The 27,992-nt window shown below is 41.2% G+C and overlaps 1 protein-coding gene across 3 annotated transcripts; it reads left to right on the top strand.

Annotated features, from left to right (window-relative positions):
* The first annotated feature begins 2 nt into the window (after nucleotides 1-2).
* Nucleotides 3-27,992, top strand: LOC105033206 (isoaspartyl peptidase/L-asparaginase 1). Of its 3 annotated transcripts, none has more exons than XM_010907895.4 (5): nucleotides 3-298; nucleotides 11,213-11,446; nucleotides 25,412-25,498; nucleotides 26,542-27,044; nucleotides 27,528-27,992. In XM_010907895.4, exons 1-5 carry the CDS (start codon nucleotides 32-34, stop codon nucleotides 27,535-27,537), a joined length of 1,101 nt encoding a protein of 366 aa, XP_010906197.2. In that variant the 5' UTR covers nucleotides 3-31; the 3' UTR covers nucleotides 27,538-27,992. The 3 variants fall into 3 exon arrangements, with proteins under 3 accessions (XP_010906197.2, XP_029117089.1, XP_073107522.1); XM_029261256.2 differs by having other exon boundaries at nucleotides 27,373-27,992; XM_073251421.1 differs by lacking the exon at nucleotides 11,213-11,446 and having other exon boundaries at nucleotides 27,373-27,992.

Raw genomic sequence — 27,992 nt, 5'->3', positions numbered from 1 at the left:
CGGCTCGTTCTGGGCCAGCTCGTTTACGGCCATGGAATCTCGAACCATGCCCACTCGCCTACCAGAATCTAGAACTACGACACTCCTCCGGGGCAGATCGCGACCGCGCCGCTGTGGGGAGAGAGAGCGCTTGGAGATGGGATGGGCGATTGCTCTCCACGGAGGGGCGGGCGACATCCCTTACTCACTCCCTCCGGAACGGCGGGCGCCGCGCGAGGCCGCCCTCCGCCACTGTCTCGCCGTCGGGGTCGCCGCCCTCAAAGCCAGCCGATCTCCGCTCGATGTCGTGGAGCTTGTGGTAACCCACCAAAAACCCTATCTATCTCCCGTGATACCATTCTTTGCCCCACCCCCACCTAAATCTTCTCTCTGTTTTACTTCTGTACGATCCATGCTATCTGGATTCGTCTCTATGCGTGACTTCGTTGACGCTTTTGAATGTATCCTCGTTTGTGCTTCCTATTCTATCGAATCACTGTTTCCGTTTCGAATGATCTTGTGCGAATTCTGATTGTCCTCTACGATATAAGAACCTAGGTGGGATGCTAATTAACGTTGCTTAGAATTAGACCTCGGAACCGTGCAGTTCAGAAAGTTTGCGAACCGCGATACTGTTTGTTTGTTTATTTTTACATTGGATGAAGGCTTAATGATCCTGGCTATGATGGGCGTCAAGATGTACTATTTTAATGCATTTTACTGTTGTAATTTGATGAAAGATTGAATAATCTAAGTTCGACAAGAAAGGCTATCATTTCATATCTACGCTATGTAGTTTTCTTGATATGGTTCTTTTTGTTCCTTACATTTTTCTCGGGAGAAACATAAAAGGTGATTGTGTAAAATGTACCAGTTTCTAATTTGAAAATTGTAAATAAATGCATTTTTAAATATTATGGTATATGTTTCTAATATGACCCTTTATTGCCAAATAGTAGTCTTCTTTAAAAGTCCTAAATTCTGTACCTATCTTTCTTCTGATCATTCACTACTTGGAACTGCCTAATTCAGACCCAATCATGGATGGATCAGAATAAAAGAAAGGAGATAAAGGAATGAATTCCTCTTCTAGCACAAGGAATCTCTTTTATTTGATCCTTTTTCCATCCTAATCTATTCATTATTTATTGAGGACAAGGCTGGCTAATACAAGAATGCAAAAAACTGTTAGGGGACACGTTTCTATGATGTTATATCTGTTTAGGAGAAATGGTAAACAAGGTAAACGATTGAGAAGAATAACGATTGTTGCAGACTTGGACATGTTAAAGTGGATGTGTGGTAAACTGAAAAGTGCGATAATGAGATCATGTTGGTAGAAGACCCAATGATGTTAATATATCTTTTCCTTGTGAAAGAGGTGCTAAACAAAAGATTTGAACTTTAATCACAACAGAAAAATGCTGCACCAGTAATATAATTTCTGCTGAGATACATCCAACATGAGCTAATCTTATGCCATGTCATTTGAAATTCCTTGTGATACTTCACTCAGTTTATTTGCTGAACCTAGACTGCAGCACTTTTGCCATTCTTTTTATAACTTATAATTAGACATGCCTTATCTGTTTAATTATGAAAAGAAGTGTTCATTATGCTGACTGAAAAACTGAATGCTTCATCATGGTGATTTTATATTAAAGGATATGGCATTTTTTGTAAATAATTGCTCATCTTTATTTGTTTCATAAGCTGGAAAAGATGAAGCAATTAACTGTTTACATCATCCTCATAAGCTCTGTGTTTCATTCTGATACACTAGCAGTTGTATGGACTTAACATTCTCGTTCTGGGAGCAAGCCTACCGATACTTTTTTTTTTTTTTGAAGAACTGCTGAGATTGTCTGGGATATCAAATACTATGCTTCTATTTTGGTTCTTGGCATCTTTCAAGTTGACTTCTCAACTTCAGTCTTCATGCGATTCTTGCTTAGTCAATGAAGTCTACGAGTGTGGGAAATCTCTTAGGACCTGTTTGGATATTTCCTGTAGGATTGGGCTGAAAATCCTATAGGAATCGGGCCTGGCTTGTCAAGCAATATCTTCTAAACTATATGCATAAATTACATCTTGTTGGTGCAGAATTCCGCCGACGCCGGAGAAGTTGGAGTCGAGGAGATCGCGTCCGCCGTCGGGACCTGCAAAGGAAGTCTAAACCGGAGTTGGGGGTGCTCCGGTAAGACCCTCCGATGCTCAAGTCAGTACTCTGCCTCAACAAAAATGGAGCACTCAAATGGGATTTTAGCAGAGTTTCAAGATAGAGTTTAGAGCTTAGGGAAGAACGTATTTGGAGATCCCTTTTATAGACAGAGAGCATAACTGATTGACAGCAACGTCTGTAACTGCCTGGTAGTGGGCCGTTCGGGGCCACACGGAGTTTGTTACGGAGAGTAGCGGCGTCAGGGAGCCGTTCAGGGCCACGTGGAGTTTGTTATGGAGAGTGGAGTGGTGTCCGTTGTCGCGACTTATCAGAGAGTGGTGGGATCACGTGAAATTTGTTATAGAGAGTGGAGTGGTGTCCGTTGTCGCGACTTGCCGGAGAGTTCGGACTGGACGGCTGAAGCTCGGCTAGGACGTCTGAGGGAGCGGACTGGCTCTCTGCCTCAGTAATCTAAGAGAGGCTCGGATGTTTCCGAGGTTGCTGACGAGTCCACTGTTCTCGGGTGCCTTGGGCGCTGATGCTGCAGACGGAAGTTATCTGCTGTAGAAGCTCGGACGGGAACTTTCTGTTGGTGAAGTTCGATAGGAGTCTGATTATTAGAGAAGTCCATCTGGGATTTGCCTGATGTGGAAGCTCGTCTGAAGATTGTTCGCTGGAGAGGTCCGGTTTCATGAGGAATCCAACAGAGGATCGTCTGACAGTGGAGTTCGGATGGCGCTGTGGAGGTTCGTCCGCTGGAGGAGTCTTGAGGACACTGGGAAAAGTCGAACGTTGGAGAAGTCCGAAATTCAATTCTGTTGTAGAAGTTCAGACGGAGTCCGGCTCTTGTAAGAGTCTGAAAGGAGGCCGCTTATTATAGAAGCTCGGACGAAGATCGATTGCCGTGGAAGCTCGAATGAAGACTTCTTGTTGTAGAAGCTCGTATGAAGTCCGCTTGCAATAGAAGTTCGGAGTAGAGATCGGCTGGTGGAGCCCGTCCGTTGTAAAAATTCGTCTGGAATCCGTCCGCTGTAGAACTTCGGCTGGGATCCGGCTCTTGTAGAAGCTCTGATGAAATTCGGAAGGCGGTCGACCGTCGTAGAAACTTGGATGGAGTCTGGTTACTGTAGAAATCCTACTGTTGGAGAAGCTCGGATATTGATAAAGTTCGAAAGAAGTTCGGAGTAAAGTCATTCGTGGCAGGAAGAAGTCTGGAAGAGATTCAGAGGGTAGCTGATCACTGTAGAAAGTCGGCTGATAATGGAGCCCAGAGAGCATTTGGAGCAGTCCGGTAGATGAATGGGGGAGCTCATTATTAGAGAAGTTCGAATGGTATTGTGGAAGCTCAAACGGCCGGGGGAGTTCAGAAAGACGCCACACAAGATCGGAAGCCGGAAGAGCCCTGGAAGGGTCGGTCTTTTACGAACTTCGGCTGGGGTTATTTTATACCCAACACCAGTTCCCCTACTTCCGAGTTCGAATTCCGAATGAAGTACAGAAAAATTTTCACAGCCGAAGTTGCCTCCCTCGATTTTCATACTCGGTTGTTTTCAGATATTTTGGCGTTTGGCGCATTGATGCTGGAGCCTTTTCAAATCGAAGCGATTCGAAAAGATTTTTTCGGAATTTTCGCTGGAGCGTTGCTCTAGGTATGGCGCAATAATGATTCTGTCAGTTGTCAGCCACCTTCAGCCACCTGTCATGATGAGTGGGATACGTGGCGGTTGTAGATCGGCCAGAGGAGATCTGCGATCATTATTGCGTCAGACCTCATCGCCTATTTAAATCCGCCTCCCTCCTTCAGGGGTTTCACTTTGTCTGAGAGTTTCTTCGGTCCCTCCTTCCTGAGAGTTTCGCTCTTCTCCAGCGTGTCCCTCCCAGTTTTAGGCGCTTTTCGGGTCGATCCCCATCACTCTTGCTGCCCTCCTGCATCCTTCGAACCAGTTTAGGTTAGTTCTGGTACCCCTCTCTTTCTTGTTTTTCTTCCGTTTTTTATCCTTCGCGTTACGTCCGTTCGGTTTCTCCGCGAGCGCTTTGTTTCTTATTTTTCCCAACTTTTTCGAGATTTTTTAGGGTTTTCTCTTGATTCAAAATGTTCTCCAACACTTCTTCCTGTAACAGTTCTAGGAGTTTGTCCGTTCCAATCCCACAAAACCCTAGTTCTGTAGATGAACCTCGTCCGGTCTTTGTACCAGACACCATTCCTAGCACTCTGACTTCGGACGAACTCTCGCTGATCAGGATTCAGTACGGGGTTCCTCCGCAGTACGAGTTTGAGCTTCTCGGGCCAACTGACCGGGCTAGCGTCCCTCCTCCTAGCTACTTCTGTTTATACTAAGAAGCTTTCCGCGCCGGACTTCGACTTCCGCTTCCACCTTTTGTTATTGCTCTCTTTCGTTTTTTAAACATTTCTTTAGTTTCTGTACCGCCGAACTCCTTTAGATTTCTGATAGGATTTCTTTCCCTCTGTAGTTTAGCTGAAGTTCGGCCAACCCTTTCTTTGTTTAGGAATTTCTATACCTTCAAGCGTCATCCCTCGGCAAAGGACTGATGGTATTTTTTTTCCTAGTTCGGTAGAAAGGGGTTGTTGAAAGGCGCCCCCTCTTCTATCCACAATTGGAAGGAGAGGTACTTCTACGTCCGATGCCTGACCTTGGAGCTGGAATTGCCCCTTTGGGGCTCCCTGAGGGATTTCATCCGTCGGGCTTCTAGTTTAGGACAGGATGACCTTGAAGCCTCCAATAAACTCGAGGCTTATCCAGCTTCTCTTCTCTCCAACCTTCTGAAGGAATAACTCTTGTTTAACGTCGGCCTAAGCCCTCTCAATCCTGTCGGTATTTTTTTTTTTTTTTTTTGCTTCCCCTTTCTTCTTGTTCTTTTGTTAAGCTGTGTCGATCCTCATTCACTACAGATATGGACGCTGACGCAGCTCGAATGGTAGCCCAGGGTCTCAAGACCTACAAAAGGAAAGGTGCAGCATCCTCGGGGGTGGCGAAGAGGGCAAGGGCAGAAGAGACCAGCTCGGCCGTGCCTGCCCAGGCGGCCATTGCCGTCGACACTCTCTCCGACGTCGAGCTCGCAGTCCCTCGGGCCTCTTCAAGGAGCCCCACGGTCGAGGTTCCCGCTCCAGAGGCCCGGCTCGAGGAGGCACCGGGGACCGAATAGAGAAGGAGAAAGAAAATGTTGGCCCGCAAGAGCCACAGCAGCAGGGCTGCCATCGAGGGGGCCGATGGCTCCGAAGAAGATCCGGGGGAAAATTTCTTCAACAATAGAGATCTAATAAAGAGATTGGTCGACGGGTGCATCCTGCCCGAGGTCGTCCACAGGATCGTTCACGCCGATCCTGAGCAGCAGGTCTGGGACTCTCTGGGGTCCTTTCTCGAGGTAGGTCAATTTACTCCTTTCTTCTTCTCGCCTCTTTACTTAGCTTATTCCTCAGCTTTTATATTGACTCCCTGGCCACTCTTGTAGATTGGACACCAGCTCATCGCCAACATCGAGGCGATGAACAATGCTAGGAAGGAGGCCGCCCAGGCGGAGGAAGGTCGTCTGGCCGAGGCCGTCCACCTCAAGGAGAAGATTGCCGAAGTCGCGAGTCTCCAAGAGGCGCTGCAGAAGGAGGGGCAGACCTCGACAGACTTGAGGGCCACCTTGGAGGAGGAAAGAAAGAAAGCAGAGGCCGAGGTATCCGAGTTGAAGGCGCAGATCCCGATCCTGGTCTCGGAGGCAATGGTCCGAGCAGTGGAGGAGTTCAAAACCTCCTTCGAGATGAGGGATCTGAAGGTCGAGTTCGGCCAAGCCGCCTTCATCAAGGGCTTTGAGCTCTACCAAGAGAAGGTGGTCGGAAAGTTTTTTGAGCTGGACCTCGGCTTCCTGGATGAGGCGTCCGATGACGAAGCCGGGTCTTCTGAAGCTGCTGCCGTTCTTCCTCCAGCCGAGACTTCCTCGACTGCCGCGGCTGCCGTGGCCGACCTTCCGAGGGCGCCGAGCTCCCCCACTTCTGCCCCAGAGGTCTGAAACCTCTAATTTTGTATTCTTTTTTTTCTTGTTATTTTTTTTTTGGCCTTCATAGGTTTTGTAATGCACACTTTACTAATGAAATGAAAAAGAATTTTCTCATTACCTTGTCTATTCTTGCTTTGAGTTGTTGTTTACCGAGCTTCTTTTGTCTTTTGTCTTGTTCGATGTCGACGTTGTTTGAAGGTTCCTGATCGTCGCCGTGTTGATTTGTCCTTTTTGTTCATGACCGAAGGTCTTTTCGAGGCCACCCAAGTTTGATGCTTCCTCCCGGTGCTCGAGCTTGGGGGTCCGAACTTCTCGTTACCTTGAGGAAGTTGATTTTTTCCTGCCAGTGTTGGGTTTCCTCTTAGAGACTGAGGGTTTTTGACAAGAGTCTTCTTCCTCGTTGAGACGAGGTTCCTTGTGTCTTTGATGTAGTTTATTTTTTTCTTATCACTGACGTAGCTCGTCGCCTTCTCTTTTTCTCTTCTTCCTTTTTTTTGTGTTCGAGTGAGGGTTTTCCCTCTGCTCTTAACGGGATTGTAGGGGTGTAGAGGAGCCGTTGAGGAGACTTTCTCCCTCATCCGGTCTTGAACGACCAGGTCTTCATTTGTGTCAGGACGAGGTTCTCCTCCTGTTCCTGACACAACTTCAGCTCATGTTAGGACGAGGTTTTTCTCCTGTCCCTAACAGGGCTGTGGGGGCACGTAAGGGCCGTTGCAAGAGCCTCTCCCCCCATTCGGTCTCTAAATAATCGAGCCTTCGACTTTGCTCATGTTAGGACGAGGTTCTCCTCCTGTTCCTAATATGGCTGTGGGGGCGTATAAGGGCCGTTGCAAGGGTCTTTTCCCCCATCCGGTCTCTAAATAACCGGGCCTTCGACTTTGCTCATGTTAGGATGAGGTTCTCCTCTTGTTTCTAACATGGCTGTGGGGGCGCATAAGGGCCGTTGCAAGGGCCTCTCCCCCCATCCGGTCTCTAAATAATTGGACCTTCGACTTTGCTCATGTTAGGACGAGGTTCTCCTCCTGTTCCTAACATGGCTGTGGGGGCGCATAAGAACCGTTGGAAGGGCCTCTCCCTCCATTCGGTTTCTAAATAACCGGGCCTTCGACTTTGTTCATGTTAGGACGAGGTTCTCCTCCTGTTCCTAACATGGCTGTGGGGGCGCATAAGGGCCGTTGCAAGAGCCTCTCCCCCCATCCGGTCTTTAAATAACCGGACCTTCGTTTGTATCGGGACGAGGTCCTCCTCTTGTTCCTGACACATTTAGTTTCGATTGTCTGAAGGAGCTACTCCCTGTCGTTACAAGCTCATGCCAAAAGAAAAGATATGCGAATATGAAAGAAACTTTTATTTAAGGCAAAGTTATTGGTAATACATTCGTAGATTTTTCGAATCCCATAGTCGCGGAAGGTCTGCTCCCTGTCGGGATCCACCAGAGATGGTGTTGATAATCCCGATTGGAGGCCGATCTTCAAGCTGTTCCTCCCTCCTTGGCGGCTCCGGTTGTGGCAGGGCCCTCGGTCGATCTTTCCTACCTTCAGGCCGGCGTCGAATGAATCTGTCGAGCCGACCTCATCTGATGAGCTCCTCGATCTCATCTCGGAGCTGAATACACTCCTCCGTGTCGTGGCCGTGGTCACGATGATAGAGGCAAAACTTGTTAGGGTTGTGCTTCCCGGGGTGTGTGCGCATCCTTTCCGGTCTTGGCAGCTGCTCCCTGACCTCCATCAGCACTTGAGCTTTTGGAGCATTGAGGGAGGCGTAGCTGTGGAATCTTTCTGAGGCAGAGCTCCGTCGAACCCTGCGGTCCGGGCTCCTCTGCCTACGAGCTCGGAGGGGATTTCGGACACGCTTGTGTTCGGAGGGAGTTCGAGAACGTGGCCGAGCTTCACTCGATCCTTTTTCAGCTGCGGGCTTGCTGAAGTCACCCGCCCGCCACTCCTTCGTGGCCTCCTCGTCTTTCATCTTGAAGGCTTCCTCTGCTCGGACATATCCTTCGGCCCGAGCTAGCAAATCAGCGAAGTCCCTGGGATACTTCTTTTTCAGGAAAAACAGAAGATCGTTCTTTTGAAGACCGCTCTTCAGGACGGCCATTGCAACTGATTGGTCCAAATTTCAGACCTCCAATGCGGCGGCGTTAAAACGGTTGACGTAAGTTCGAATGGATTCTCTCTCCTTTTGCTTGATGTTGATTAGGGACTCCAAACCTCTTCGGGGACGTCGGCTGCTGACGAAATGAGCAACGAACTGGTGGCTCATCTGATCAAAGGAGAAGATAGTACCCGGCTTCAGTGCCGAGTACCAATTTTTTGCTGCTCTCTTCAAGATGGATGGGAAAGCTCGGCACAGGATGGCGTCTGGCACACCATGGAGCAGCATCATTGTTCGGAAGGCCTCCAGGTGGTCAACCGGATCCGAGGTCCCGTCGTAGCTCTCGAATTGGGGGAGCTTGAAGTTTGGCGGGATTGGTTCCTGCATAATCATTTGAGAGAAAGGAGGTTCAGTACAGATGTCCTCACCGTAAGCAGTGGGAGCATGACGGAGCTCTTCGATCTGCCGGTTCATCTCCTGGAATCTTTGATCCAAGAGGTCCTCTCGACTGCGAGTCTTGAGGGTCTTCTGGTAGAACGGAGGTAGGGACCCTTTGGGGGTGGAATCGTGATCGGACGGAAGGCTCTCCGCCTTCTGCTTCCCCTTTTCGGGGAAGACAGGGCGATTGGCCCAAGTGGCCTGCCCGGTCGCCAGATTCTGGAACTCCGGCGATGCTCTTTCCAGCTGCACGGATGCCTGCAGCTGCTGCGGCTGCTGCGGCTGCTGCTGCATGGCCTGCACTGCTTCGGTGAGGCTCCTGACCTGCTGAACCAGCAAGTCGAACTGCTCCATGCCAACTGCCGTTGCTGGAGGAGGAGCCTAGAAAACTGGAGAAGAGGCCGGAGCTTGCGGATCTCGTTGGGATCTGGCCGCGGAGGCCGTGGATCACCTGGTGGATGCCTTTCGGGGAGGCATCAGGTGGAGATCTGGCAGGAGAAGAAGAAGAAGATGTTGAAGAAGATGACTGGAGATAGTCCCGTTGAATACTCCTTTAAGAACAAGAGTCTTGCGAAGACACAGGATCCTTCCTCTAGCGCCAATTCTGTTGGTGCAGAATTTCGCTGACGTCGGAGAAGTTGAAGTCGAGGAGATCGCGTCCGCCGTCGGGACCTGCAAGGGAAGTCTAAACCGGAGTTGGGGGTGCTCCGGCAAGACCCTCCGATGCTCAAGTCAGTACTCTGCCTCAACAGAAATGGAGCACTCAAATAGAATTTTAGCAGAGTTTCGAGATAGAGTTTAGAGCTTAGGGAAGAATGTATCTGAGGGTCCTTTTTATAGACGGAGAGCGTAACTAATTGACAGCGACGTCTGTAACTGCCTGGTAGTGGGCCGTTCGGGGCCATGCAGAGTTTGTTACGGAGAGTAGTGGCGTCAGGGGACCGTTCAGGACCACATGGAGTTTGTTATGGAGAGTGGAGTGGTGTCCATTGTCGCGACTTGCTAGAGAGTGATGGGGTCACGTAGAATCTGTTACAGAGAGTGGAGTGGTGTCCGTTGTCACGACTTGCCGGAGAGTTCGGGCTGGACGGCTGAAACTCGGCTGGGACGTCTGAGGGAGCGAACTGGCTCTCTGCCTCAGTAATCTAAGAGAGGCTCGGATGTTTCCGAGGTTGCTGACGAGTCCACTGTTCTCGGGTGTCTTGGGCACTGATGCTGCAGACGGAAGTCATCTGCTGTAGAAGCTCGGACAGAGACTTTCTGTTGGTGAAGTCCGGTAGGAGTCCGATTGTTAGAGAAGTCCGTCTTGGATTTGCCTGATGTGGAAGCTCGTCTGAAGATTGTCCGCTGGAGAGGTCCGATTTCATGAGGAATCCGGCAGAGGGTCGTCCGACAGTGGAGTTCGGATGGCGCTGTGGAGGTTCGTCCGCTGGAGGAGTCTTGAGGACACTGGAGAAGGTCGAACGTTGGAGGAGTCCGGGATTCAATTCTGTTGTAGAAGTTCGGACGGAGTCCGGCTCTTGTAGGAGTCTGAAAGAAGGCCGCTTATTGTAGAAGTTCGGATGAAGACCGGTTGCCGTGGAAGCTCGAATGAAGACTTCTTGTTGTAGAAGCTCGGATGAAGTCCGCTTGCAATAGAAGTCCGGAGTAGAGATCCGGCTGGTGGAGCCCGTCCGTTGTAGAAATTCGTCTGGAATCCGTTCGCTGTAGAAGTTCGGCTGGGATCCGGCTCTTGTAGAAGCTCGGATGAAATCTGGAAGGCGGTCGACCGCCGTAGAAACTTGGATGGAGTCTGGTTACTATAGAAGTCTGCTGTTGGAGAAGCTCGGACATTGACGAAGTCCGGAAGAAGTTCGGAGTAAAGTCATTCGTGGCAGGAAGAAGTCTGGAAGAGATTCAGAGGGTAGCCGATCACTGTAGAAAGTCGGTTGATAATGGAGCTAGAGAGCATTTGGAGCAGTCCGGTAGATGAATGGGGGAGCTCATTATTAGAAAAGTCCGAATGGCATTGTGGAAGCTCAGACGGCCGGGGGAGTTCAGAAAGACGCCACACAAGGTCGGAAGCCGGAAGAGCCCTGGAAGGGTCGGCCTTTTACGAACTTCGACTGGGGTTATTTTATACCCCACACATCTAATATTATAGAATATGAGGCTTGGCCCAGCCCATGTCAACTTGACCTCTTCTAGTCCATTCCTATAGGGTGGAAACAAAAGACCTGGTGAGATCTTTTTTTTCTTTCTATAGGATTCAGGCCAGCCCACTTTGAAAAAATTTCTGTGAATACTATGAAATGGGCCTTGATTGGTCTGTGTCCTTGTGAATCCTATTAAATTGCACAGGATTATTCAAACAGGCTGGTAGTGGTTTTATAAATTGGGCCACATTTACTGCCACGCTAGATTGAGAATTGCTAGCATTCTGTCTAACATGACTGCAAGTTCCTGCTGATTATGCCCAGAAACATTTTAGAATATATTCTGTTCTCATGCTTATTTTTCCCCTCAAATGGCTTCTTCAAATTTGAATGAATTCTGCAGGTTCGTGAACTGGAAAACTGTCCCCACTTTAATGCTGGCAGAGGTTCTGTTTTGACCACTAGTGGTACTGTTGAAATGGAGGCTTGTATCATGGATGGTAACACCAAGAAATGTGGAGCTGTCTCAGGTCTATCTACTGTTGTTAATGCCATATCTCTTGCACGACTTGTGATGGAGAAAACTCCGCATATCTATCTAGCTTTTGATGGTGCTGAGGCATTTGCCAGGGAACAAGTTAGTGCTATCTGGATACCTTTCTTCTTGTCATTCATTGTGAAAATTCAGATAGTAGAAGGAATACCTTGACTGTTCATTATCTCATATTAGTTGTGGGGTTCCTATTCTGTCATCAGACTATCTTTTCGTATACTCAATTCTTATTCTGTCATCAGAGTTTCTTTTCTTATACTCAATTGTATTAGTAAACCACTTGTTTTATGCTCTAGCTGTCTCAGTTTGCATAGTCATTGTATAACTAAATGTGATCTGTAATATGTTTCTTTTACATAATTTATATTTAAACTAATGCTAATTGTTTGAGAAGTTAAACTAATGTTAATTACTCATTTTAGTGTTATCATCTTATTAGTATACGTATATGGTTAGGTTGTGAACACTGTAGAGGAATAGTTGTGGAAATTCTTGCTTTCACAGATCCAAAATTTTGTCAAACCAAGGCAAAGGATACATGGAATTGTATTTTGGTGGGTGTGCGCACTCAAATGATTCCCTGATTGATATTGAAGGACAACCCTATTTTTATCTCCTTCTAGAATTTTTATCTTTTCCTTTCCATTTCACTGTGAATCTATCTGTATTATATACACATGTGCATGCATGCATGTATGTGTGAATGTGAGTAGGTAGGTAATTAGAAAGACTCAAGATGTCCATCCATACCATATTGTATTGATCATGCAAGCTGATTATGAATAACATGGCATGGGTGCATATCTCTATACTAAGCTTCTGAGCAAGGTTTGCTGAATTGGTACTGAGGCTCACATCGGTCCGTATTGTGCCGTTCCAATATATATCAAAATAAGGAAAGGAAGGAGGAGAGGAAGAAAGAGTGAGAGAAAGAGGGAGGGAGGGAGGAGAGGAAGAAAGAGAGAGAAAGAGGGAGGGAGGAGCATCTCATATTCTTCTTGCTACTCGATCTCAGCCTCCTCCGCCTTTTCTTTGTAATGGAGATGGCAGAAAGCATGGAAGGGGTTCAAACCCTCCAACTTATTGAAGCCCAATTAAAAAGGGTTTTGGAGAAGGTCCAGAAAGAGCGAGACTGGGGGCATGGGGTCCTTCACCATGGGATGGACACATGATAAGCAAAGTGGTGCATGATAAGCAACAACCATAGAAAGCGGGGGTGGGGGATTGGGGGCTTGGGATGCACGACGGTGTCTCGACGGCCTCTGAAAGGTGGAACAAGGGCATCAGGAGCCTTTGAAAGGCTGAACAGGGGGCTTGGGAGGTGTTAAAAGGCTGAATTGACCCAACTGCCCAAGCTGTCTCAGCTCTTGCCTGGGACAGCTTGGTGTGGTCTGAACTACCTGGTTTGGATCGGTTCAGCCAACCGTGCTTCTCAGTGTGTATTGCTTTGAATGCATCAAGACAAGGCAATGTGCACTCTTATAGGCTTGATCCTGCTTTCATGTTTTGAATATTTATTTGCCCATTCTAATGCCTTATTTGGTACTTTAGGGACTTACTGATTTTCTTTTTATATATGTTAATAAACATTTCAACACCTAATCAATACATTGGTATGATGATGAAATAAAATTTGTCACTAATATTGAACCAATGGTTCAAACTCATGATATCTTCTAGTATATAAACTTCAAACAATAGTATCAGAAAATAAGTTTCCAAAGTACCAATATTATCCATATTCTGCTTAGTTTACGTTGTTAATGTGCAAATGTAGTTACATTTTTCCATGTAAGCTTTATAGGCTTTATCATGAATGTGACGGCCTAACCCATGTAAGAATCCAAACGAACAAAAAAAAAAAAATAGAAAAACAGGGGAGAAGACTCCCAAAGGGAGTCTTCTTCCTCCTCTCGCCGGCTCCCAATCGGAGTCGGAGACGAGTTCCCTCCGGCTCTATTTAAGGAGGAGAACCCTCCTCTCTCCTCTCATCGAGAAATCCCGGGGCAAAACGGCGGCAATCGCCGGAAATTCCTCATAGAGACCCGTCACTGTGCCGTCCAATTTCTCGCCGGAAAAGCCTCGCCTGCGACGGAGGTAAGCCTCCTCCCCTTCCTCTCTCCTCCCCCTTCCTTTCCGTGCTGATGTGCACGCTCGCCGGCGACCGGAGTCGTCGGATTTTGTTGCGGAAGAATCTTCCTTTTTATCGTTTTTCTATCGCCGGTGGTCACCGTCGACCACCGGTTTGGCCGCCCCTTGCCGCCGGAACGTCTCCTCTCCTGCCGATGGTCGTCCCACGCCGGCTGCGCCGCCGGCCGACCACCCAACGAGGGGACCTCACAGTCCCCTGTTTCAGCCCAAAACAAGTCCACGGGAGAAGAAGAAAAGAAGAAGAAGGAAAAGAAAAAGAAAAAGAAAAGAAGAAGGAAAAGAAAAGAAAAAGAAAAGAAAAAGAAGGAAAAGAAAAAGAAAAGAAAAAAAGAAAAAGAAAAAGAAAAAAGGGAAAAAGGGAAAAAGAAGAAGAAAAATAATATAATAATAATAATATAATAATAATAATAAATAGGATTTTCTCTCCTCTCTCTTCCGTGAAGGAAAAAAAAAGAGAAAGAAAGAAAAGAAGAAAGAAAAAAATAAAATAAATTAATTTATAAATAATAAAATATAAGAAAGAGAGTTTCTCTCTCTTCCCTCTCTTTTCAGCCTGAACTAGTATTTTCTCTCTCTAGAATTGGACTTTCTCTCTCTACTTTCTCTCTCTAGAATCCTCTCTCTAGATTATTTCTCTCTCCTAAGATTTTTAGAATTTTGAGAAGAATGATGATGAATTTAAATGATCCTCGTGATGAATTTTTGATCCGTGATCGTCGGACGGTACACCGACATCCACATTGATCAGATCAAGTATTTTTAGATTTTATTTCTCATGATCTTATTGAATTATCCACATGATAATCTTAGCATGATTTGATCTGATCGATCGAATTTGTTGAATCATATTGCCTGAAGAATCCAAGATGAGTTTTCTCTCTCTAAAAATTTTCTCTCTCTAGAATTTTCTCTCTCTAAAGTCATTTTTCTCTCTCGATCGATTTCTCTCTCTTGATCGATTTATCAATGAGAAAATTCTTTCAATAGTCCTGATCTGATTCTAATGAAGAATCCTGATCCATGATTGTCAGACAGTGTACTGGCACCCACCTTAATCAGACCATGAATCTTTAGATTTGATTATCCATGATTTCGATCTAGCCATGACTTGATTTGATCATGATTGATTTCACCAATTGAGATATTGGACCAATCGTAATGTTGGATTGTGTCACTTGATCAATTCGAATTATACCTCATGAATTCTCTCTCCTCTGATTGTCTTTTTCTACTTGATTTTATGAAATCGATAAAGAAACCTCGGTCCTATCACTTCGAATCCGATTTGATCTGATAGTCAAACTTTGGATCATTTAGGTCCTAATTAGATTTTGATTAGATAAAATTAGATGATCGGACCCAATCTAAACCGTTGAAATATGGTATTCGTATTCTTTCTAATTATTGAAATTGATTCTGTATAGGATTGTGGATGTTTGATCATGAAATATTGCGATATGATCTACGAACAGAATTTTTTGAAAGAAAATTTATAGAATTATGTGGATTTATTGGAGTGCGTTCGAGGTAAGTAATGTTTCATTTTTTCTAGATTTATCGGCAAATTATAATGTATTTTTCTGACATGATTTGTGAAACGATGCATGAATTGGATGAATAGTATTTTGCTATGAAAATATCTTATTTGAAATGTTACGATGAAGCATGATTGAACATATTGATTTCGTGATGCATTATATTGATTGATTTCGATATTACATGATTATATGTTTTATTATCGAAATTAGAATATGAAATATGATTTATGAAGAATTATGATATAAGAAACATTATGAATTGACAACCTGACTATGTAAAGGACCCCGCCAATGGGGGCATATACGTTGGTAATCGATTGTCCTGAGGGTTTATGTCGCCAGCGAGACCAGCGACATGTCGTCAGAGAGACCAGCGACAAACTGCCAGCGAGACCAGCGGTTCCAAAGGACATGGCTGCCAGATGATTCGCAGCCTACCACAAGCAGATACGCGGTATTATGACCCTGCCACAGGGAAAATGTGGTCATAGCTCATGGTTGACGAAAAGAAATTGAAGAACAAAAGAAATTGAAATCTTGAAAGAAACTTGAAATTTCGAAAAAGAAATGAATTTGACATGAATTATATTGTATAATTGAAATTGATTTTGAATTGATGAACTCTATATACTTATTTTTTATAAATGATTATTTACTTATATGCCTGATGAAATCTGTTGAGAAGTGATCGTTGCTTACTGGGCTGTCTAGCTCATTACCTCTTATTTTACTGTTTTTACAGATGTTGAGGAATTAAGATGATACAAGATATGAATAGAAGAGTGATCAGAAGCAGAATCTTCGTACTTTTATTTTAGGTTGAAAGGCTTATTGAATTTGATGCAAAGCCTTTGAATTGTTGTTGAATTTATTGAGATATTAAAGAAAAAAAAAATTTAGGTCATTATATTTTAGATTTTAATTGTTGACTAATTATTCCGCTGTTGTTTTAGGATAGTATGATAAGATGCCTTGCATGCTTATGGGAAGAGTTTTCTATGAGTATGCGGCGGTTGCCATGACCCTCGATTCAAAATCTCGAGTCGGGGGCGTGACAATTATAGTGGTATCAGAGCATAAGTGGATGAATTATGAAACATAGAATTAGATATAGAATGGGTGTAAGTGGATAGACACCAGGGACATTACAGTGTAGATCTTTGATGATTGTAGTGGGAGAAATATTTAAAATTTTTGATTAAATATTGAGATTATGTATAAAAGGATCGCAAGAGATTATGACATATGGAGTTTGAAATATGATGGATAATCTATAGATCATGATATGATTAGTTAGATCTTGATCGAAAGTAATCACAAAAAGATTGACATAAAATTTTATTATGCATTGTGGTTATTAATTTGATCATTGGTTATTCAAATGAATCGTAAGTTCAAATTCGATGTGAAAATAATACTATGATATTACTTCTAGTTGAGAAGTTGACTATTATTGGCAAGATAAAGATTTGACGATAAAATGTTGTTCCAGAATGGGCTAAGAAAATTTTTTTTTTATGGTGCTTGATTGGAATATTTATCGAAAGTGAACTTGATATGTGGATCATATATAAAGTGGCATATTAGGATGAAGGCGTATTTGGAGATATTGCAAAGAAGCCTATTTTTTTATTGATGAAATTGATTTTGAGGTTGTAGAATATTCATCGTACTAGAATCTTTAATCATCATCCTTAGATCTAGATAATGGATCTTATTATGTCTTTTGGAGACTATATGATGTGTATGAAATTTCAATTTAAAGATTTCGTATCTAAGTTGATCAAGAGATTTTCTGATATTATTATTGAGGTTGTTAATGAAAAATTGATATCTTTAGATTAAGATAAAAGATCTGATTTATATTTCAGATTAAGGGATCCATGTGAATTTACAATTTAGAAATTTTGGATTTAGGAATTGATATGGAGTTCTTTTGCTTTTGTTAATGAAGTCCCTAATTGAATCTACTATTAAATGGAGATTTAAATTTTTTGAAGCTTGTATGATTATTATGAAAGGATATTGGATAGATATTGAAGATTCTGATGATAGAAATTTTAGAAAAAAAAAATAACAATAATAATGATTTGAAATTCATATATATTCAGATTATGTCCAAATTTGATGGAGCATCGAAGAATTTTCTCGTTGATTTGACTTATAAAGATTTTTGGTTTGAAAATTATCGAATTGAATTGATATGAGAATTGAGATTTGATTCATATTGATTATAGTAAATCTATATGATGGTTTAAATATGATATTGGACTCAAGGGTTAATCAAGATTATTGTACACCAGTAAAGGTATGAATGAGAATCGAAAGTTAATCTTTGATTTCAATTGAAATTTGAAATTTTCAGATAAAGAAATAATTTGATCAAACTTTTTTGGTGAACCTAAGAAATTTTGATTGTTAGATCAGAGTGCGCAGCGGAAGCATGGTAATCTGGATTACTTTGAGTAAGTCAAGAATGTTGATTCTTTGAGTCAAAGAATTATGATAAATGATATGATTTGATACAAGAAATTTATTGATATTAGAAAGAATAATATTTTAAAATTTTGAATTATTTTAGATATCCTAATGTGATTTTTAAAAGTAGAGCTTCCATCTACTATGCTACAAAAATAATTAGCATCCTAATTCTAGGATGAGTGGACCTTTGATTTTTGATTTTAGATTTAGAATATTTAGAGATAATTTTTTTTATCCTAGAATTAAATTTTATAATTCTCTATTTATTAGAAAAAATTTGAGATTGTTTATCGAATGATGATTTCGATCTTAGATTATTATACTCAAATATTTATCTCTAGGGTATAATGAAATTTGATCATTATTATTTCTCAGACTGAATGAAAAAGATTGAGGTTATCTATTGATATTGACGATTGTTCTACAAAAGATAGATTGGAGTTATCATAATTTGATAATGAATCGATTAATTAAGAGTTGTTAATGTTTAGATAAAGAAAATTGATATACTTACTTAGAATAGAGACATTAATTTTGATTATAAGAAAAATATAGTTTTGATTTAGATCAATTTTTGAGTTATTGATTTTTATTATGAAATGACTTAATGATAAAATTTGCTTCAAGAATTAGAATATTTAAGAGTTTGAGGATTTGAGTAAGAAAATTTCGATGACTAGAAAATAGTGATATTGATTCAATCAACAACGGTGATACTGATCTTTATGAAATGACTTAATGATTAAGTTGTATCGAGAATTTAAAATATCAAAAAGTTCGAGAATGAGATGATAAATCTTCAACCTTTGAAAGTACGAATAAGAGAAAATATTTTTGAATTTTGATTGATTGGGATGTCATCATATGATTCATAGAAGTATGTTTTCCTATCTTATGATGGGTTAAAATTAAGAGGGGTTAATATTTTGAAATAAATAAATAAATGAATGAATGATGATGAATGAAGTTCTTATGCAAGAATAAAGACATTGACCTTTTTCTATTCACAAGAGAGAGATTTGATTTTAATTTGAGTCATGAGGTATTGAACATAATTTATTTTTACAGGAAATAAGATCATAATTTCGAAATCTTGAAATATTGAAAATCTTTGAGATGGTGATCTTGATAAATAAGAAAATGAATGGTTCCGTTTCAGATCGATATTAATGTATTAACTTTTTCCTTATGAAATGATTTAAGAATAAATTTGTATCAAGAATTAGAATTTTAAAATATTTGAGGATGAGATTCAAGTAAAGAAATACGAAGACTCAAGCAGGGAAAATTTCGAGGACGAAATTTCTTTTAGAGGGGAAGAATGTGACGGCCCAACCCATGTAAGAATCCAAACGAACAAAAAAAAAAAAATAGAAAAACAGGGGAGAAGACTCCCTCGGGAGTCTTCTTCCTCCTCTCGCCGGCTCCCAATCGGAGTCGGAGACGAGTTCCCTCCGGCTCTATTTAAGGAGGAGAACCCTCCTCTCTCCTCTCATCGAGAAATCCCGGGGCAAAACGGCGGCAATCGTCGGAAATTCCTCATAGAGACCCGTCACTGTGCCATCCAATTTCTCGCCGGAAAAGCCTCGCCGGCGACGGAGGTAAGCCTCCTCCCCTTCCTCTCTCCTCCCCCTTCCTTTCCGTGCCGATGTGCACGCTCGCCGGCGATCGGAGTCGTCGGATTTTGTTGCGAAAGAATCTTCCTTTTTATCGTTTTTCTATCGTCGGTGGTCACCGTCGACCACCGGTTTGGCCGCCCCTTGCCGCCGGAACGTCTCCTCTCCTGCCGATGGTCGTCCCACGCCGGCTGTGCCGCCGGCCGACCACCCAACGAGGGGACCTCACGGTCCCCTGTTTCAGCCCAAAACAAGTCCATAGGAGAAGAAGAAAAGAAGAAGAAGAAGAAGAAGGAAAAGAAAAAGAAAAAGAAAAGAAGAAGGAAAAGAAAAGAAAAAGAAAAGAAAAAGAAGGAAAAGAAAAAGAAAAAGAAAAGAAAAAAAGAAAAAGAAAAAGAAAAAAGGGAAAAAGAAGAAGAAAAATAATATAATAATAATAATAATATAATAATAATAAATAGGATTTTCTCTCCTCTCTCTTCCGTGAAGGAAAAAAAAAGAGAAAGAAAAGAAAAAATAAAATAAATTAATTTATAAATAATAAAATATAAGAAAGAGAGTTTCTCTCTCTTCCCTCTCTTTTCAGCCTGAACTAGTATTTTCTCTCTCTAGAATTGGATTTTCTCTCTCTACTTTCTCTCTCTAGAATCCTCTCTCTAGATTATTTCTCTCTCCTAAGATTTTTAGAATTTTGAGAAGAATGATGATGAATTTAAATGATCCTCGTGATGGATTTTTGATCCGTGATCGTCGGACGGTACACCGACATCCACTTTGATCAGATCAAGTATTTTTAGATTTTATTTCTCATGATCTTATTGAATTATCCACATGATAATCTTAGCATGATTTGATCTGATCGATCGAATTTGTTGAATCATATTGCCTGAAGAATCCAAGATGAGTTTTCTCTCTCTAAAAATTTTCTCTCTCTAGAATTTTCTCTCTCTAAAGTCATTTTTCTCTCTCGATCGATTTTTCTCTCTTGATCGATTTATCAATGAGAAAATTCTTTCAATAGTCCTGATCTGATTCTAATGAAGAATCCTGATCCATGATTGTCAGACAGCGTACTGGCACCCACCTTAATCAGACCATGAATCTTTAGATTTGATTATCCATGATTTCGATCTAGCCATGACTTGATTTGATCATGATTGATTTCACCAATTGAGATATTGGACCAATCGTAATGTTGGATTGTGTCACTTGATCAATTCGAATTATACCTCATGAATTCTCTCTCCTCTGATTGTCTCTCTCTACTTGATTTTATGAAATCGATGAAGAAACCTCGGTCCTATCACTTCAAATCCGATTTGATCTGATAGTCAAACTTTGGATCATTTAGGTCCTAATTAGATTTTGATTAGATAAAATTAGATAATCGGACCCAATCTAAACCGTTGAAATATGGTATTCGTATTCTTTCTAATTATTGAAATTGATTCTATATAGGATTGTGGATGTTTGATCATGAAATATTGCGATATGATCTACGAACAGAATTTTTTGGAAGAAAATTTATAGAATTATGTGGATTTATTGGAGTGCGTTCGAGGTAAGTAATGTTTCACTTTTTCTAGATTTATCGACAAATTATAATGTATTTTTCTGACATGATTTGTGAAACGATGCATGAATTGGATGAATAGTATTTTGCTATGAAAATATCTTATTTGAAATGTTATGATGAAGCATGATTGAACATATTGATTTCGTGATGCATTATATTGATTGATTTCGATATTACATGATTATATGTTTTATTATCGAAATTAGAATATAAAATATGATTTATGAAGAATTATGATATAAGAAACATTATGAATTGACAACCTGACTATGTAAAGGACTCCGCCATTGGGGGCATATACGTTGGCAATTGATTGTCCTGAGGGTTTATGTCGCCAGCGAGACCAGCGACATGTCGCCAGAGAGACCAGCGACAAACCGCCAGCGAGACCAGCGGTTCCAAAGGACATGGCTGCCAGATGATTCGCAGCCTACCGCAAGCAGATACGCGGTATTATGACCCTGCCACAGGGAAAATGTGGTCATAGCTCATGGTTGACGAAAAGAAATTGAAGAACAAAAGAAATTGAAATCTTGAAAGAAACTTGAAATTTCGAAAAAGAAATGAATTTGGCATGAATTATATTGCATAATTGAAATTGATTTCGAATTGATGAACTCTATATACTTATTTTCTATAAATGATTATTTACTTATATGCCTGATGAAATATGTTGAGAAGTGATCGTTGCTTACTGGGCTGTCTAGCTCATTACCTCTTATTTTACTGTTTTTACAGATGTTGAGAAATTAAGATGATACAAGATATGAATAGAAGAGTGATCAGAAGCAGAATCTTCGTATTTTTATTTTAGGTTGAAAGGCTTATTGAATTTGATGCAAAGCCTTTGAATTGTTGTTGAATTTATTGAGATATTAAAGAAAAAAAAATTTAGGTCATTATATTTTAGATTTTAATTGTTGACTAATTATTCCGCTGTTGTTTTAGGATAGTATGATAAGATGCCTTGCATGCTTATGGGAAGAGTTTTCTATGAGTATGCGGCGGTTGCCATGACCCTCGATTCAAAATCTCGGGTCGGGGGCGTGACAATGAATCTTGACTTTATTTGTATTGTTGCTGTGTAAAATAATTGTGTAATGTCAATTTTATGACTGATTATTCAATATGTGAAATTGATAAATATACTTCAATGAACTTAGATATCTAGGCTAATTCATGATCCTAGCTCTCTGTAGGTTAGTTAAAAATTATGTTTATTTGCTTAAAACATGTCTGTGCACTAGTATTAAAGCAATTTAAATTGATTATATTTAAAAAAAGTTAAGTGGACTATAGTTTATTGATGTATCAATTGCAGGTTTCATAATAGACTTGCATATTTTTCCATGAAATTGCTTGCCAATTGTGATATGCATGTAGCACTGATCTCAGAGGCAGGATTCATGGTACTTTCATCCTTTCTGTGTAATGGGAGTGGAGAAAGTTTTAAGCAAAAGAGAAGGATTCTATATTTTATTGATGTATCAATTGCAGGTTTCATAATAGACTTGCATATTTTTCCATGAAATTGCTTGCCAAGTGTGATATGCATGTAGCACTGATCTCAGAGGCAGGATTCATGATACTTTCATTCTTTCTGTGTAATGGGAGCGGAGAAAGTTTTAAGCAAAAGAAAAGGATTCCCATGCCAAGGTGGTAATGAGAAAGCAGAATTTTAGGATAGTACAGAATACTAAAATGTGACCAGCTTTATCCCTGAGAACTGTAGTCAATACGTATCTCCCTATCTAGAAGTGAAACAAGTTCATCTTGCATTTTCAGCTGGTATCAATCTGCATGACTGCACAACAAGCTAGCTAGAATGAATGTGCACAACAAAATGGTGTTCATATTCCTAGGGGAAAGGTCTAGGAGAGAAAAGCTTATGTCAATGTGGGATCCAAAAGCAAGAGCAAAAGCCAAATCCTAAAGAAAACTTGGTCTTCCTAGACTTTCCTTTTGTCATCAAGTGCTATCCATCTACTAGGAAATATTATATGGACTTGTAAAAGGCTGGGTGTTTTACTTTCTAACATCTCATATCACTGTTCTCAAAATTAAGATGTGGCTTTAATGATGAGGCAAGCTTATTGGATTATCATCCTTGAGAAATCTACATATTATGGGCTTGAAGCAACTTCATAGCCATTCACCTCCAAACAATCATTGATGTCATGCAAATGCAAATTTTACGGCAATTGAACACCATGAATCGGTTGGTGACCTTTATATGTCTCCCATATTAAGTTGGTCGTTAAACCAAACTCCTAGTACTAGGGCCATTCCCAATCTAAGGCCTGGTTGCTATGGCCATTGGTAAGAATAATAAGGAGAAAAAAAAAGAAAAATTAAAAATAAATCAAAAAGTTGGTGCTCAAATGCTAGCCATCCCATATGTTGAGAGGCAGCCGTCTTGGTCTGTCTTGGTCCATCCCAGCAAGGATGGGCTAAGATGACCTGCTGTGGAGGGACCTAAGGTCCCAAGAATATCCTAGGACCTGGTATTTTCATGATCAAGTACAACACCATCAAAAAGGCTGGGTCCTTAATCTTTGCCCTAAACTTCTGATTTGCCTATCTTTCATGAGTTGCCTCCATAGGTAGGACATGTACCTACTAAATTGAATATGACATCATTTCATTTTCAAACTTGACACCCTGCTTTATTTCTCCAAACTGACGAAACATTCCTATTAGCCTACTCCACTTGAACACCCCATCCTTAATTCCACCTGCACAATACATTTAAACTTAAGATTTCCTTTTGTCTCAACCCTTTCGCCCTTTATTTAACATCATATTGCCTTTAACCATATTACTCCCATATCTACAGTGAAAGACAAGTATTAAATGAGATTGTTGGACTAAACGGATTGGACGAGGTTAAATTTTATACATGAGAAAATGAGGTCCATTACCCCCATGAGTCCAATCCTTTCCCCCACCGGTTTTTGTCATGTTTAGTGGTTCCATCTGCCTAGCAGAAACTCTTCTTCGAAGTTGTTACTATCCCCTTGCAAGACAAATTTTGCAACATTAGTGCTTGTGGAATTATATTTTAGGGTTATGAAACTAAATGTCTACACAAAGTAACCTAGATGAATTGTTGGTTTACAAAGTTATGCCATATTCTCACAAAAGAAAATGAGGCTATATTAATGTTGCAAAGGTGGCTCACAGTTTAAGAACTTCACAAGGCAAATCTGAATGTCGTTTATCAACAGTTTGACTCTGTTTTACTCAAATTTTAGCAGACTGATGGTGTAGTGATGTGCTTTTAATATGTACTTCTGTTAAATGATTGATACTGAACTTAACAAGATAGAGTAACATCTGGATGAGTATTTGGTGATACTGGGAACGACAAAGCAAGATATGAATATGTAACAAGAAGCTAAAATTGACCATCATGGAGGATGAATGTATGAAGAACCAAGACGGTATGATCACATGCAACATAAGTTAATTAAGAGCTTGGATTTGTGCTGAGAGTTGGTTGTAAAAGATAAAGTGAAGACTTTGAAAGGCCTTAACTGATGGTTGGGGATTTATCCCTGAATAGGAGAAGATTCAGAGGAAGAACTAATTGATATGACTAAGGAGGTAATTTCTCCTTCTGTAGTTTCTACAAGCTCTCAAACATCCAAGTTTTTCTCTCCTTCTCTCCCTCCTGCCCTTCACCCTCCCTCCTTTCCTCTCCCCACCCCCCCACCCCCTCCAACTTCTGCAACAGAAAAGGTCCAAGACAAATTTCTAGTGTTAGTTTTGAGTGATTGGTGATGTTGGAATACTCAATATAAAATTTTCCTTAATAGTTGTATTTATACCTTACACATGTCCACCTTATTGGCAAATGCATTGAGCGAGCACTGCAGGAGTACAAAATTACCAAAGCAGTGAAATGTTTCTTATATTAACTGTAACCCAACAACATTCCATAAACTACTCAGTAGGCAGACAAATTACTAAAGAGATGACATGCTTTAAGATTGTTTACAAATTGTGCAGGCACCACTTGTAAATAATGGAGTTAGAAATTTTAAAGATATGCACTAAAGAAGTTATTTTTTTGTCGGCACAACACTAAAGAAGTTATGTGCTGTACATTATAAAGAGAACTAAATAGCATTGAAATTATCTTGTAGCCTAGTAGTAGGAGTTATGATTGTGGATCTCACATGCAATCTAGAATTGGCTCACTTCTGCACCGAATATCCAGATCTGAATATTCTAGCACTTCTGGCATCTGGCTTGTGGAATATAGTCTATATGTGAATCTATTCTTGATTCAGTCTGCTGAGTGGTGTAACAAGCTAGGAGTTTTTCTCATAAAGGAAAAGGGCACTATTTGTTATGCTCATGATACAACATATCCTGTTTTGCACTTTATAAAGTTTGTCTTGACTAGAAATGAAAAAACCATCTCAAATTCCTCGGTAAGATTTCTTGTATGGATTGTGTCAGTATAGAGCATGATCATCTGTTCCTGTTTTTATTGCAATTATTTCCCCTCTTTGGATGTTGCAAATGCACCATGGCTGTATTCCAGAGTTTAATCTCATGTCATGTGATGAGTAATCTCTTAGTTTCTTAGTTGGACCCTGATATATTTTACTTCTGCTTGATAAAGTGGTTGTGGATGTGTATTTGCCCAATTATCTGACCGGATATGTTAAGTTTGCAGGGTGTAGCAACTGTAGATGCAAATCATTTCATCACTCCTGAAAATGTTGAGAGACTTAAGCAAGCAAAAGAAGCCAACCGTGTGCAGGTATTCTTCATAGTTTGTTCCAAGTTATGCTGTGTATTCTTTTTCTTTTACCGCACATTTGTTGTGTTTACCTAGTCCTATTGCAGACTACACACAATATTTGAGCCTTCACAACTTTACATTTGTAAAACACTCATAAAATATCATAGGCAATGTCACTTGATTTGTCCTTCCCTCTTCATCAGCTTTGCATCTGGACATTACTTGCACTATGGACTCAGTATGTTGAATAACTTTGCCTTGTATTCCTAGGAAGCATTTTTTCCCCTCCATCATTTCAAATAAACATGTACCAAGGAAATTTCACTTTTCAATCTGATTTTTTGTACGTCCTAGCTCATTGTATAGTTCTTAGAGTGTGTTTGGCTGGGTGGAAGTGGCACCCTTGTGCTCTGGTTTCCAGCAGAACTCAACAGTTCCATCTGTTTTTGGTTCAGGGAAAGTGAGAAAGTTTCCTTTTAACTTCGGCAGGGGCTGTGCTGAAGTCAAATCCAAGGAAATGGACTCCTGCACCTCTGCCATTTCCTTCCATCCAAAGATGTTTTTGATGGCTTAATGTCCACCTTCTAGATATCAATGCATGATGCACTCTTGGATAGTATTAAAAGACTGAAAAGAAGTATAGTGAACATTTGCTGGTGTCTTTTTTTTTTTTTGTGTGCGCACGTGATACTCAATTTTAATGAGTTGTCTTATGACAGCCTATCCATGTAGTGCATTTGGTTTGATTTTCTGTGGACTGCAGCCCTTAGGCTTCTCTACTCAGACCATAATGGTTGTCCTATTTGATTACCATTTGGAACTCACAAATTTTCTTAATATTGAAAATTATACCATAGGTGACTAGGGTCGTTCACCTAGTTTGTTTAAGGCATCACATGTACGACAAGTGGGTCTTCAAATGGCTATGATGGAACAATTCTGTTGCTTTTTTGGAGTTTTCCCAGAAGCAATAGCACTCTGTCACCACATGCCTGATGAAAAACATTATTAAATTATTTACTGATTCTAGAAGTGATGATTTGAGTAAATGCACTTTGCAGATTGATTATACCCAGCCTGTCAAAGAGGAGAAGCCTCAGGAAGAAGCATCTAGTGGCAAAGGTGACAGCCAGATTGGGACTGTTGGATGTGTTGCCGTTGATGGCAGTGGAAACTTAGCTGCAGCAACATCCACAGGTGGATTGGTGAACAAGATGGTGGGTAGAATAGGAGACACTCCCATCATAGGTGCAGGAACATTTGCAAATTCCTTCTGTGCAGTCTCTGCTACAGGCAAAGGTGAATCCATCATGCGAGCTACCGTTGCCAGGGATGTAGCTGCATTGATGGAGTATAAAGGGCTTTCGCTGAAGGAGGCTGCAGCCTATGTTGTCAATAATGTTCCAAAGGGCAATGTTGGCCTGGTTGCTGTTTCTGCCAATGGAGAAGTGATCATGCCTTTTAACACGACGGGAATGTTTAGGGCCTGCGCTACTGAGGATGGTTGCTCAGAGATTGGAATATGGCCTTCTGAGACAGACTGTGTTCTGCCAGACCCTAAAAGGTAAGGAACTACTCAAGTTCCCAAGTTGTCTCTCATTCATCTCTATAGGATTCTGTGGAAAATTAAAACAATAGACCAACCACATGAGTGCGATAGCACGTATTGAACATGGCAAAAGCTGGATATTGGATCTTTCAGTCTTTCCTAGAACTTGTAATAGTTCTTCATGTGGAGAGGAAAGCATGATTTCTCTCTTTAGCTGATAAATTTTCTAAATGTTGTTGCGATGTTGGCTCGCATCATCTGTATAATGGACTAGTGGAAGACAAACAGAGGGTCGGCAATGACTGTGATTTGATGTGGTGTCTACAACGTTTTGTATTTCTAGGAATTTGCCGACAGGTTATTTGAATCTACAAAGTGGTGGACCACATTTCTTTGAAGTCCATTGAATGAGGCGATGATTCGAGATTTCTTCCACAAAGAAGCTTCTTCCTAGTGGCAGTAGCTTTGCACTTAGAGCATCTTCCTTGCTACTTGCAGGTCATGTTAAGGAGCTTTCTGGAATGCCAATGTTGGGACAATTCTTCTTTGCTTGTATACGGTGATGCTCTAGAAGGAACTGGCCCAAATGCTGACCAATAGTATCTACTGTTTCTAGTGGAAATGAGCACTCAGTTATCTTTTCCCACTCACTGGTGCTCAGGTCAATCTGGATTGGAGATCAAATCAGGGGGCTTTCAACCACTAACAATTCCTACTTGATGGCCAGAAATGCTTTCCTTTTCTCCGGCAATTGCTGGTTGGTTGGAGCTAATGGCCAACATGGAGACGAGGGCACTTGGCTAGTTATTTTGCTTTGCAGCATCTCACTATATTTTATCTAATAGAGTCATGTCAAGCTTCTTTTTTCTTATTCCTTTTTTGCTTTCCGACTATAGGAGCCAAGGGATGCATATTTTTTTAAAATTATTTTTTCAAGTTAAGAGGACTGCATATGAAACAAAA

The sequence above is a fragment of the Elaeis guineensis genome, chromosome 2 (assembly GCF_000442705.2).
Source record: "Elaeis guineensis isolate ETL-2024a chromosome 2, EG11, whole genome shotgun sequence".
Taxonomy (NCBI): domain Eukaryota; kingdom Viridiplantae; phylum Streptophyta; class Magnoliopsida; order Arecales; family Arecaceae; genus Elaeis; species Elaeis guineensis.
This window is presented reverse-complemented; position numbering and strand designations above follow the sequence as displayed.